We start from the raw sequence: 13,463 nt of genomic DNA, 5'->3' as shown, positions 1-13,463 counted from the left end.
ATCTGACATCCCTCTGATAGCTAATGTTCTGACAGCTGTTTGTACAAGCTAAGAGGCAACATTAAGTGAATGTGAATCTGGGAATTCATTCACACTCTTGCCACAAAATGAAACCTAATATTGAGTTATAAATTTGAGGGAAGACAAATTCTTCATACAAAATTTATAAAAAACTTATCAATAATATTCATACCTAAATTAGTAAATTAATTAGTAATTAAAACAAGCAACCAAGAACTGATAGTTTCAACAATTTACTGCACATTTATTTCTATTCATGAGTTTCATCATATTTTATCCAGTACAATCACTATGAATAGTTAATACATTTATAAACTTATTTATTTTTGACATTAGGTCTTGCTATAATAGTGCTGGGTGGCCTTAAACTTATGAATTTTTGATAATCTTTTTGTCTCTGTTTCCCATGTAGTTGGATTCTAAGCTGGGATTAGTTGAAGACTTTTAAAGTTGCATGCTTTTCTGTGAAATGTACAGTTCAATTTAATTTGTCCTTTTCTGTTATAATTTCTATATACTTTTATAAGTAAATAATTAAAAATAGAATTATTTGTCGACAAGAAAGTGAAATTGTTTCTGGCAACAAAGTTAACTTGAATATACTTTAATTTTATCTGAATGTTATTTAATAGTCAAATATTTGAGTATATAACTTGACTATATTTTAACCAAACTGACTACTATGATTTAACATGATTATAAATGGTTTTAACAAAAGCAAACAAATATAAATTAAGAATTATATGTAGTAAATAGTTTGGCTCTCACATTCTATTTTCATTATCACAAGGAAATGCCAGGATAAATATGTAACACTGTACAATTAAACCAATATTTTAAATTATCTAAATATTCACTACAAGGGGATATAAAATTGTGTGTGGAACAAAATAAGTCTCATGGTGGTGAAAGTTAATCTTGAAAAAAATGACTTTATCATTCAAATGTCTATTTTATTTCCTCAGTCCTCTTTTGAAATTATGGACGTAGATAATTTCAAATTATTTAATATCTTTAGTTCGTATTGTTTTATGTTGTCATACTTAACAATTGTCTTCAAAGAATTAGCAAATGTGATGTATTCTTACAACTTCAGGCAAAATGATTCCCAGATATGGTTCTGTGGTATCATCATATTCTTACAGTCACATAATGAGGTACAAAGAATTCTTGAAATAGATTGATTACCCTTTACCTTATTGAGATACTTATAGTTGACAGAAAATAGGAGAACATGGATAGAAGGTGTGATATAATAAGGCATGTATGTATATGTGTGTTACAGTTTTAAGAAGGTTGGGATCCTCCATGTAAAGAGCTAAATATAAGTGTACAAATGAAAGTTAATCATTTTTTTCAAGATTAACTTTCAATTTTCTAATTTATGTTTCTGGCTAGCTTTAAAATATCAAGTGTGACAGATTTAAATGGTAGAAATCATGTAAATACTTAACAGCAATATAGAAAAAATAATGGCATTCTTTCCACTGGCTTCTGAGTTCTCATGTAGTAAGAGACACAGGGAGCTTGAACAAGTGAAGATATCCTAAAGTCTACTAATAATAGCAGTATAAGCCACCAAAATTGGAAGGAATCAAAGAATAGGAATTAGAGATACTAGGCTATGAATGAACATGGAAAAACCACTATTAAATCAAGCTATATAAAAAGAATTGCTTGACTTGTGAAACAGTGAGCTCAACATCAAGAACTGTTTCAGTAATTTAGTAGTTCAAGTGATAACAGAGCTTCCAAAGTCACAAGATTTTACAGTTTTAATAAGAGAAGGGAAAGTAAAAAAGATAAGGAGAGATCAACCTGTGCAGACATATATGATCCTGCTAAAGCGTTGCCTCCTTGTCCTTTCTTTTCAGTGCCTGTATGAGTTAATATTTCATATTGTCTTGCTACAATAATCCCTTCTCTGTGAATAGTTTCCATTAGCAATCTCCTGCATATGATGTTCAAATCTTTCAAACCATCTCTGTTTCCTATTAAGTGCTTCTGTCACATACTCTAACTGTGGTGCTAATATCGACCAAAGAATTACATACCAATAGCTTATTCAAGTAGGTTCTTTCTATTTATATGAAATTATTTTAATTTGTATTTCTTTCTTATAGTAGTTCAAAGAAGCAAATATTAAGATAACATTACATGTAATAAAGTGGAAAAAGTAACTGGTTGGGAGAAACATTACAAATTAAATGGCAGAGACAAGAGTTTATATTCATGTCTGTTCAGTTATATAGCTCAATATCTTCATTCAGATATCTCTGGCATCTCAAATGAAATCAGTATTCTACAACACAAATATATTACCTCCCTTTTTTATTTCATTTACCACAACTACCAATAACTTTCATATAATTTTCTCAAGTTTGGATTCGCCTATGGATATTTACCCCTTTTTATCTGCAGGTGCATCATGAAAATTTCCTAGCAATGAACATTACTTTTAGTTCTAGACAGGGTACCTACTTATTAGATTTCAAACTGAGTCATAACCTACTTTCTTTTTCTAGCTTTTTACATCTCCACAGTACCACTATGTGCGAATGTTTTCATCCTTTCAAAGCTTTAAAATTTCCCCAAATTACAGCTCTTCTTCTCTTAAATATGGCTCTCAAACATGAGTTTATACTAAATAAACACCTACAAGGCTTATTTTCAATGATAAGACTGCTAGGTTTTACTTCAAAGATTAAGATCCAGTAGTAGTTCTAGGGTAGGAGCCTAATAATTTGCTTTGCTTTCTAAATCCAAGTCTCCATACGATGCTGATACTCCTTCCTCTTCATCTGAGAAGCATACTTTGAAAACTGCTAAAATAAATGATGAACTTACTGAAGGTAATGGCTTGCCAATGGCTACAATATTTTATAAAATTTTAGACTGGACATAGTAATTCAAATCAGTATTTATTGAGATCCTAGAGTATGATTATAACAGTGAACACACATTATCTGTTGATCATTAAATAACACAATGAGCACAGAACTGGATGAACAGGTACACATTTAGATAAAATGAAGGAACAGCTACAAGCTAGAGTTGAAGCCTCCCACCCTGCAAAAGGGGGGCAATCCAACCTATTCCATCCTTGGGTTTGGGGGAAGGTTTTCAATTAGTCTAAACTGAAATCTTTCAGGTTTGGAGTGAAAAACTCACAGAAATTCAATAGGTGAAGAAATCTGTGCAACAAATTATAAGTCTGAGCAACTTTCAACAGTTTAGCGAGGGTGGATGACAGAGCAAGGGAAAGATAAGGAGGCAGGAGAAAGAAGCAGGTCCCTTAGAGGCTTTGAAATCAAAAAATTAAGAGTTGGTTAAGTAATAAGCATTTTTTTCCTTCAAACAGCATGGTTTGCTTATAGCTGTGTCATTGCTGAAGTGTTTGTCCCTTTGATTGTACTTTTTCTGTCACTTCGAAAATCTAAAATCTTACCTATTCATAAAGGCCCATTTGCTTGCAATATCCATCATAACACCTCCCCTTTTTTTTGATTTTTTGAGACAGAGTTTCTCTGTAGCTTTGGAGCCTGTCCTGGAACTGAGAAATCCACCTGCCTCTGCCTCCCGAGTGCTGGGATTAAAGGTGTGCGCCACCACTGCCAGACGCCTATTGCCTCTTCTTACAAGCACAGTCCCATTTTCTTCATATGAATCTTGCAATACTGTACCTCATTAGCATAATTTTCCCCCGCTATCTTTCTCTACTTACCATCACAACACTGGCTTCTGAGTAAAAGCAGAGTTTCACGTTTAGATATACCCTTCAATAAATAATATGCTTTCCAAAAATAGACAATGAGATATGTTGATTTGACTGATGTGATGAGATGACAAAATGAGAACTAAATGTTCACTGACAACAAAATGCTCTCAGAAACTACAAAATGGCTTTAGTATCAATGTAAAATCAAAGTGTAGCATTAACATTTTTATTAAATGCACCTGAAGTTTGCTATGTAAAATAAATGTTAAGTGACCTTCCATCTAGAAAAATATATGTGATATCAAAGCTATTATAGATAGGATTTACCCTCAAAGAAGCAATACAATGTTCCCTGTAAATAAATATAAAATACTGTGTTTTAAATTACAATGTGATGACACATAATAGAACAGTGAACAAAATTTTTACTTGTCCTAAAATATTTTACAATTAGAATAACCTCCCAAAATTATCATATTTGTCTTACATAGTATATCTTCTTATTAATTCAAGATAACACTTTTCACACATGTTGAACTAATGCTATCCTTCCCATTGGACAAGTAAGAAGAGTGGCTAATTTTATCATTCACTAACTTATAACCAAACCTTAACACATATATCAAGATGTATGTAACACAAGATTAAAATTTCCCAAGAAAGTCACTGAGGTTCTGAAGGTCAGAAGCCAGATGTTCTGGTTTCTTGTGGAGGGGGGCTTTTAAGTGTACTTGTCAGGCTGAAACAGGTGCTCCTGGGTAAAGGGAAACATAAGTTGGGAGATTCTGGACAAATGGCTGCCTGGACTGAGAACACAAGGTTCTTTGGGTCAGTGCAGTAGAGGCGAGAGATTTTTCATTCCTTTGGGCACATAGAGGGAAGACATTGTCTTTATGACATTCCCTGGTCTATTGGTTTTCCAAACACCTGGTGAATTATTTAACCAAATTATAAAATGACAGACATTACTCTTTGGACCCAAGTAGTAAAATTTATAAACATTCATAAACATCAGATTTTTAAAACTATCATATCAATCTGGAGATTTTCCTTTTTTATGGCTGTATGTGGAGTTACATAGATCATCTTTATATCCATAGGTAGGAAAGTAGGATATTTCTTAGATTAAAAAATATTGCTCTTCATAAAAATGAGTTTCATTATCAATATTTACATATGTGTGTGCGTACTCACATTCTTAGCTCCCCAGTGGTAATGTATAAATGATACCCTTTCTTAGAACTTCAAAGAGACTACAGAAGGTACTCCACACTCAGATGTCTCCCTTTCTCACTAAAAGCACTGAGGAGACCAGAGGCAATGCACAAATAATCGCATTATGGACAAAGACTCTCAACCTTTGCTGAAGATTTTTGAACTGGGGTATTTATTATAATATTCTGTTTCTTAGAGTTACTATAAAGTTACTAAGAATTTAATCAATGAATATTTTGTGCTAGTGACTTTCCTTTCCTTTTTTTTTTTAAAGCAAAACAAGCTTCATAGAGGAAATGCCATAGTAAGTAACATTTCAGAAGTATTAAGCTCTTTCATATCCTGTCTTTCAAAGATCCTAGAACTAGAACTCATGCACACAATTCACCTTCACTCAATTTCTCACAAAATGTGAATGAACATCCTGCAATCTTAAGCATTTGGAGATACTATGAACTTACTTTCATACAACCATTCATTCCTTAAAGAGAAGTAAGAAATTACTCATGATCCAAAGATAAACTAATGCATATCTGTTGAGTTAACAAAATCTATATAAGTGATTTTAAGTTCTACCATAAAGTAACTTTGAAAGTACTTTACAAAGTACTGCTTTGTCGGAGCAGACTGAGACATTCTAAGTTTTATCCATCCTAAATAAAACCTTAGTATTAATATTTACACAGATAATTGGAAAGGATAGTCTTGGGATAAGATAAAAAACAAATATTTGAGAAAGTGAATATGGAAATTCAATATTTCCTTTTCATTAGGGGAAACGTTTCTAGTTTTATGTTTATTGAATAATTCTTCATTTTACATCCTCCAAAATGATAAAAGGCAATTCTTCAGTACAACGTGAATAAGTCAAGGCATAGGTAGCTATTTTTAAAGGACTTCTGTTCCCATGTGGCTTAATTTCAATGTGAAACTTAGATCATGTTGAATTATTCATCATTTGAATGTATATATCTTCAATATTTAATATTTTCACATAATTTTAAAGTGTCGTATATAAGATTTGTATATATACAATGTGTGTCTGGATCTGAGTGCTAAGTAATTAAAAGGCAAATTTCGAAGCACTACCAATTTCTTATTGCCAAGATAGTTAGAGGGAGGAAATAAAGCAAGGCAATTTCAGCAATTCCAGCAATTACATTTTCCCCCTTAGAGTCCATTCATCAGTCATCCAGAACTTCTGAGGCTTGCATCTTGATTAACCCATCTGGAATCTACATGAAGAAACAGCAATCATCATGGTTTTTCCCTTTAATGAATCATGCAGACATTCCTATTTCTGTAAACAGTCACTTATATTAGGTGTACCCTCTGTGGCACTACCATCTCTGCATTGGTGATACGATTCCAAAGCTGTGGGCATAGGTCAGTATCTTGTACACATAGCTCTCATTTCCTTCTCCCGTCTCAATATGGTATGTGGTAATGTAGTCTCTTAAGATCAAAAGTTTATTTTGGAGGCTCCATAGTACTCATTCATATGATCAATAAAAACTAAATCATAGCCAATTTATTTTCAGTTCAGCACCATTCATGATATCCTTTGATTTCTCCAAATTATAAAATTAATTTATTCTGAAAGGTATTGTTAGGGAATAAAGAAGAAGGCAATCACATCATAGCACAAGGCAAAAATGTGGGACACACCTCTGATTATATGATATAGAACATTACTCCTTCTAAAAGCACTTGCATATTTTAAAAAGATCACAATAATACAGAATTTAAAATAAGTTTTAGAAAAATATCTTTATGAGTTAAAAATTCACAAATGTATTTTGTGTACATGTATTTGAAATTATTGTTTCAGCCAGTCCTTCCTATAGTTCAGTTCTAGTCTTCAAAATACACTGGAAATATATCTATTTTAAAATAAGAAAAAAAAATGTTCCAAGTTATCAATGTTATGAAATGAATTAATACCTCATTATATTAAATTTCTCATCTATTGATTCTGAAAAATATCTATACTTTGAAAAATATTAGGTTAATTCAATATTGCAGTCTAACTCACAAAAACAATTCAAACCTTAGTATTAAAAAAAGTAACAGACATAAAAATGTATAGCTGCTTTGAATAATTTTTAAGATGCCATTTATAAGCAGACACTCCAACAAAGTTATGGCTATAAAAAAATTTAAATATTGCAATATGTTCATATTACAATACAAGATAAACCATGTGCATATATAGTTAACTAGATATCATTCTAAATATTTATTAATAGAAGGTTTTAGTTTAAGATTTCCACATTGTAGAAATTGTCTTTAAAACTCATTTTATCAAAATTCTGACAACCAACACAAAAATGCTAACTCAATAGCAGCTTTCAGTGGGTACAGTAAACTGTACACACCATATATTCTAATTTCAAAAACCTCTTCCTTCTTACTATGAAGATAATAAAATGTAGAACAGAACAGTGTGAAAGAAAAAGTAAATAATAAACAATGGATAACAATATATAAAATTTTAGCTCCAATGCTAATCAGAATTTTATTAATGATGCGGAATACTAGGGATAAATATCCTAATTTACAATTAATGTTATTATCTATGGAATTTCATATGACATGGTATTCTCCAGTATTATTCTTTCATGTAATAATTTTACCAGAAAGTTAAGTGCTATTTAGAAAGTGTCTACACCTATTTCTCATAGGAAGGAGTAGATGAGGTTAATTTTGACAGATTCTTGATTTTTTTTCTCAAGGGTAGGAAAGGATAGAGGTTACTTATAGCAATTTGCAAATAAAATACACATTTGAACTAAAAACCTAAAGTATATAAAAGAATATCTGGCAATAGATACATCTTAAGCATACAAAACAATCAATTGCAAGTTGTCATTTAAAAATTCATGTAAAAACTAGATTATATTTAACTGCACCTTGGCGCTTAAAAGGTATTCTGATAATAAAATGAGTTACAGTGACCACTTAAGAAACCAATTACACTCTTCACAGTGAAGCTACCTTGAACTGTGTAAATAAGAAAGTAACAAATCAAGACACAGAGGTCTGCAAAGAAAAGAAATTGGTTGACAGGAAGTTACTTTTATTAAGGTATAACATAACTAATTTATTTCTTATAAGGATTGAATAGAATGGATTCTAGTTTGATAACAGAAAGACAATGAAATATTAGGGTAGATGATAAAGTAATGAGTTGATTATGCAAAATAAACAATACAATTCATGCCAAATAAGTGATACATTAAAACCAGTTTGCACACAATTTAATGAAGATGTTCAATTTAAAATAACATAAAACCTAATATCTCATAAACTACTATATAAGACAATAGGCATTATTATGAGTAACTGAAATGTATGATACATTGTTTAATTTCAATGTCTATTATATTTTCCCCTTCTAAAAGATATTATTTCATGTGCTCTGTTTCAGAATACCAATTCTGGAGAACCCCAATATTGTTCTTGTAGGTTATTATAAGAACCATTTACTCATTAACATGTTAAACATCTTGCCAATATAATTAATTTCTATAGTCTAGTAACATCTTGTGACAATATGAATAATATATGGGAAATACCATAAACACTGCTATTTGAGGTCTCAGTTTTCAATATTTTGAGTTTAAGGGATTATAAGATGAATAACTTTTCCCTTGAAAAGGGAGAATAGAATAGGGAAGAACAATGATAATTGAACAAGGCAAGAATGGAGGAGAAATAGTTAAGTGAGGAGAAATGCACATAGTGAAGGAGAGGAAAAGAATTAGGAAGGAAAGCCATAAATATAGGACAAAATTTATTTAGTAAACTGGGGAGAAAACATATTTAATGTTAAACAGAATCATGATATGCATGACACTAATAGATATCCAGGAAAAAGTTTAGAGCTAAAAGGGACAAAAGGGAGATGAACATTAATATAATATATTCAGATTATGTTGACTTCTCCCCCTTTCAACAATGACCTCTTATTTTAGGCTTGAAGAACAAAAAGTTGAGGCCACAGTCAGAAATGAGAAGCTATGTTGAGAATCAGAGAGGTACAGCCAGAATTAGAATGAAGTTCCCAAGTTAAATCAATAGTCCTTCAGTCTGTTCTCTTCCCTCATCCCCTTCACTATGACTTCCAAGTCTTACTCAGTAATATTCACCATCTTGCAAGTAAAAAAGACACTACCATATAATGCTTATCTTCCATCTCTCAGTAATCAGTGATCAACAACACTACTTGTGCAGTCTATCTTCTTGACATCTCAGCCTGGTTATTCTGTTTAGGTAGCTTTTATAACCAAATCTATTTGACCATGTTTACCAAAATATTCAAGAAGTGCTAGAAAACCTTTCACAATCACAATGGATATGTTTTAATGTTAACACAAAATAGAGGGAACTTTTCCAAAAGCCATACTCAATCACCACACATAGGTCCTTCTTTGAAATATGGCTAAGAAGAAAGTGTCTGCTTTTAGTATGGATAAAATACTTAGAACACTTTCTCACACACACACACACACACACAAATTGACCTGTAATTTAGCAGACTCGTTATTGGTATGCCCAGATGTGTTTAATGTCTATTAAATTACTACAGTTTCATCAGTACAAAACATGCCTAAACTCCATCATGAGGGCAGAGTTGCTGGTTCAAATTATGCCAAGGTGGTAGAAAGATGGAGGGAGGGAAGGAGAGAGACAGGAGGGGAGAGGTAGGGAGAGAGGGGGAGAAAGGGAGAGAGAGGGAGAGGGAGAGGGAGAGGGAGAGGGAGAGAGAGAGAGAGAGAGAGAGAGAGAGAGAGAGAGAGAGAGAGAGAGAGAGAGAGAATGAATCTGGGGTGTTTTCAGCAGCCTTTGAGGAGTTGATCTTCACTGGCAAGGAAGACATGAATAAGAATCATTCTGCTTTGCTTGGATGTTCATGATTTTTTTCTTCTTCCTATCTGGCAGCCAGTTTCTCAGCCACAGAAGTATGTTGATGTAAAAAGTTTAGAAGCTTATAATGAAGAATATAGCAACATGAAAATGGACATGTAACTTTAAATAAAAGAACACAGGAGAATCATACATTATCTATTGAACATGAAGAGGTTAAGACAGGTAAGAAAGTCAACTGCTATTGAGTATATGAACCATATCAGCCATTTAAAACAATGGCATTTGGGCCAGGAAGTGGTGGGACACACCTTTAATCCCATCACTTGGGAGGCAAAGGCAGGTGGATCTCTGTGAGTTTGAGGCCAGCCTGGTCTAAAGAATGAGTTCCAAAACAGGTTCCAAAAATAAACAGAGAAACCCTGTCTCGAAAAACCAAAAATAAGCAAATAAAAATAAAACAATGGCATTCAAAACTTCCTGTTATTAATTTATCTTTCATTAACCCTCATGGGAATATTTAAAATAGTTTTTCAATGAAATTTATATAAAGAAAATGAGTAAATTTTTTTATTGTACAACACTACCTGCAGTAGTAAGATTTTAAAACTACAGAAAACTATTGTGACGTGATATTTGTGTTTACAGTTACATATTCAAATTTCATTTACAGTTACTGTTTCTAGAAAAGGTAAGCTACTCTAGTAATATCAGCCACTTAAAGCCATGATTACAATTCAGAGCAAAAACCAGAACAAAGTTTCCCCAATGCTTCTTTTATACAGTTTTCAAAAATTTTAAATTATTCCAGTGATGAAAATGTGTATGTACATTCTCAGCATTTAAATGTCACCAATTCGTGCAGATTTTATTAGTTCATCTATAAACTTTTAGACTTTGATATTTATTTCATGAATGTCAGATCTGTTCCATAAAGAGTGCTCTTTAAACAATCTTCCTTTGCACTAGAGACTAACTTCCAGCTTTAATTTGATCAAGTAGAAACTCATGTTGAAAATATGCAACGGGGTCTACATGTTAAAATCTCTTGCAGAGAATGAAGCAATATGAACAGGATAGAAGGAAAAGCTACTGATGTATTGGAATAGTTGGTTGCTTTATCCCCTTGCCCAAATTCTCACACTATGGGTCTAGAAATTCCAAAAGGACAATTGGAAAGAATTATTTTTCTAATGAGAAAATGATGTCATCAGGACTTTGTCTCTAATGAGAAAATGATGTCATAGGGTAGAAAGTCTTTGTGCATTCCCAGCACTCTATTGTTCAGTACCAGTCACACACTAATACATCTCATTTTTAAAAGAGTCTATCCACTTTTATATCAGGTAGACAATGAACTTACTGAGAAACACTTTTAACTTTCATGATCATTTGGAGCCGTTCTAAACTACCCTCAAGAAAAACAGTCTTCCCAAATTTTCTTCTTTCTTTAGGGCACGTAGAAGCAAATTTAGCTCAATGGTAGGAACAAGAAAGAATTACTCACTCTAATGTTACTAAACTATATGCAAGATATTTATTTCTTAAATTCCCATATTTTAAAAAAGGATTAATATAGTGATAATCTAAGAATATTTTATTTTCAAATTTTGGCAACAGACCTAATGTTTGCCAAAGGGGGGAATAAAGTGCACCATTTGAGGCATATAAAATAAACAGCAATCAATGCTATTTATTTCTACACCTGTGAACATCTATCACATCTAAGATAGGCATTAAATGCCACTGGCATCCATATTTCTCTGAACAGATCGGTGAGCCTCATCGAGCAAGAAAGCTTTGTGAACTTATTTAATTTAGCATATTATTTTTAGAACTAAAACTACAGTTACTCTTAGAAAAGTAAGAGCCAAATCAGCTACTGAGGATTATAATTTTTATTAAAATGTGCATTTAAATCATGACCAAATGCTCTACATATTAATGAATAAGTCAATGTTACAACAGATAAATAAATGCATATATAACCATTAAATTTATCTAGTAGCTAATTCACAAATTTATAAAAATGAAAAATTTTTTAAGTTATACTGGAAAATGTAAAATTTATAACCACAATATTTCCTCATTTCTTCAAAAATCCATGTCTTACTGTCCATAAAACAATTTGGAAGAGTTACGTTTTTTAAAGTTCTTCAATTATCTTTTATAAAAAACTAGCCTTTAATTTCACTGGTATCATTTTAAAGTTTTCACAAATCTTTAAATTAGTTTCTCCCACTGACTCTTAAGGTAATTATACATACCACAGTCTGATGATTAACTTGAATCACTTCATCACCAGCGTGGATTTTCTTGCATCGATCTGCAGGTGACTGAATTTAACATAAAAGAAATGATAACATAAGGTTTATCAGCTTTTTTCTTTCTCTGGGAACATCACAACAGTCCACCTCTTTAATTAGATTTAAAAATAAAATCATAACTTTAAGTAATTATTATATATAATGTGTTTACTGATAGCTAACATACAGTTTGCATTCTGACAAAATAAATGAAAGTCAGCTGGGCAGTGGTGGCACACGCCTTTAATCCCAGCACTCTGGAGGCAGAGACAGGCAGATCTCTGTGAGTTCAAGGTCTACAAGAGCTAGTTCCAGGACAGGCTCCAAAATTACAGAGAAACCCTGTCTTGAAAAAAAAAAGGAAGTCATACAGAGATTATTTATATTGGAAAGCAATAACATCTTTCTGAAAGCATTAAAGGACAATAATAATTGCTACAAAGCTTGGCAAACTTAATCTAGAAAACCCTGCTAAACACTACTAGGTAACTTGATTGAAAATATATTTCAAACAGGCAAATTAAAAAAAATAGAAGAAATAAAAAGCACTAAGAGAAACAGAAGGTGTGAAGTTGGAAGTGTGGGGATGTGGGGAGGATCTGTGAGGAGATGAGGGAGGGAAACAGTGATCAGAATATACTATATGAAAAAATATTTTCAATAAAAAATGCAAAAAATATATATGTATATTTCACAATAATTTGAGTTTTACTTTTGCCCTCCCCATTTAATATAAATAAACTTCATTAATGTAAACAAATCATTATTTTCAAGTATATGCATATAATGATCATTAAACTTTGAAGTTGGATAATTAATTTGCTAATTTATTTCACTATTAATAAAATCAACCCTAAATAATACAGAACAGAAAACTCAAACTCAAGTAGCACTTAGGTCAAGACTGTATTACCTAACATTCTCTCCAAGTGTCTAATTACACGAGCATGCTGTTCTATGTTTCATATACTATAATACGATTGGTTGGCAAACTACACTAAATAAAATAAAATATCAACATGTCTATAATACATAATTTCAACACTTTGTTTCCTTAATATGAAATTAAAAACAAAAATAAATAAAACCAACATAGCAATTTAGTATTTGTAAGTATTAAGATGTATAAAAAAACTAAATGAGATCTGTGATAGAATTTTTTTTCCTCAAGGTCTTATGAATAGATTTTATAGAATTATTTTTCTAGGTACTACCTATTAACAATTCAGAAATCTTTATATGGCAATATATCCTTGTGGACTGTCTATATAGAATAATAAGACATATTAATCTATTAAAATTATTTGCTTATACTCTGATATTACTCAGTAGTA

At 31.7% G+C, this 13,463-nt stretch overlaps 1 protein-coding gene across 5 annotated transcripts in view; it reads right to left on the bottom strand.

Annotated features, from left to right (window-relative positions):
* Cnksr2 (connector enhancer of kinase suppressor of Ras 2) overlaps positions 1 to 13,463 on the bottom strand; it is a 241,640-nt gene that overhangs the window by 119,449 nt on the left and 108,728 nt on the right. For all 5 annotated transcript variants that reach the window (XM_048440719.3, XM_048440718.3, XM_048440721.3 and 2 more), the window contains exon 8: positions 12,091 to 12,159. In XM_048440719.3, the coding sequence (XP_048296676.1) occupies positions 12,091 to 12,159 (69 nt within the window). The remainder of the gene's footprint in view (positions 1 to 12,090; positions 12,160 to 13,463) is intronic.

The sequence above is a fragment of the Myodes glareolus genome, chromosome X, assembly GCF_982192425.1.
Source record: "Myodes glareolus chromosome X, mMyoGla1.1, whole genome shotgun sequence".
NCBI lineage: Eukaryota > Metazoa > Chordata > Mammalia > Rodentia > Cricetidae > Myodes > Myodes glareolus.
Note: the sequence above shows the minus strand (reverse complement) of the source record. Positions and strands in the feature narration are given on the sequence as shown.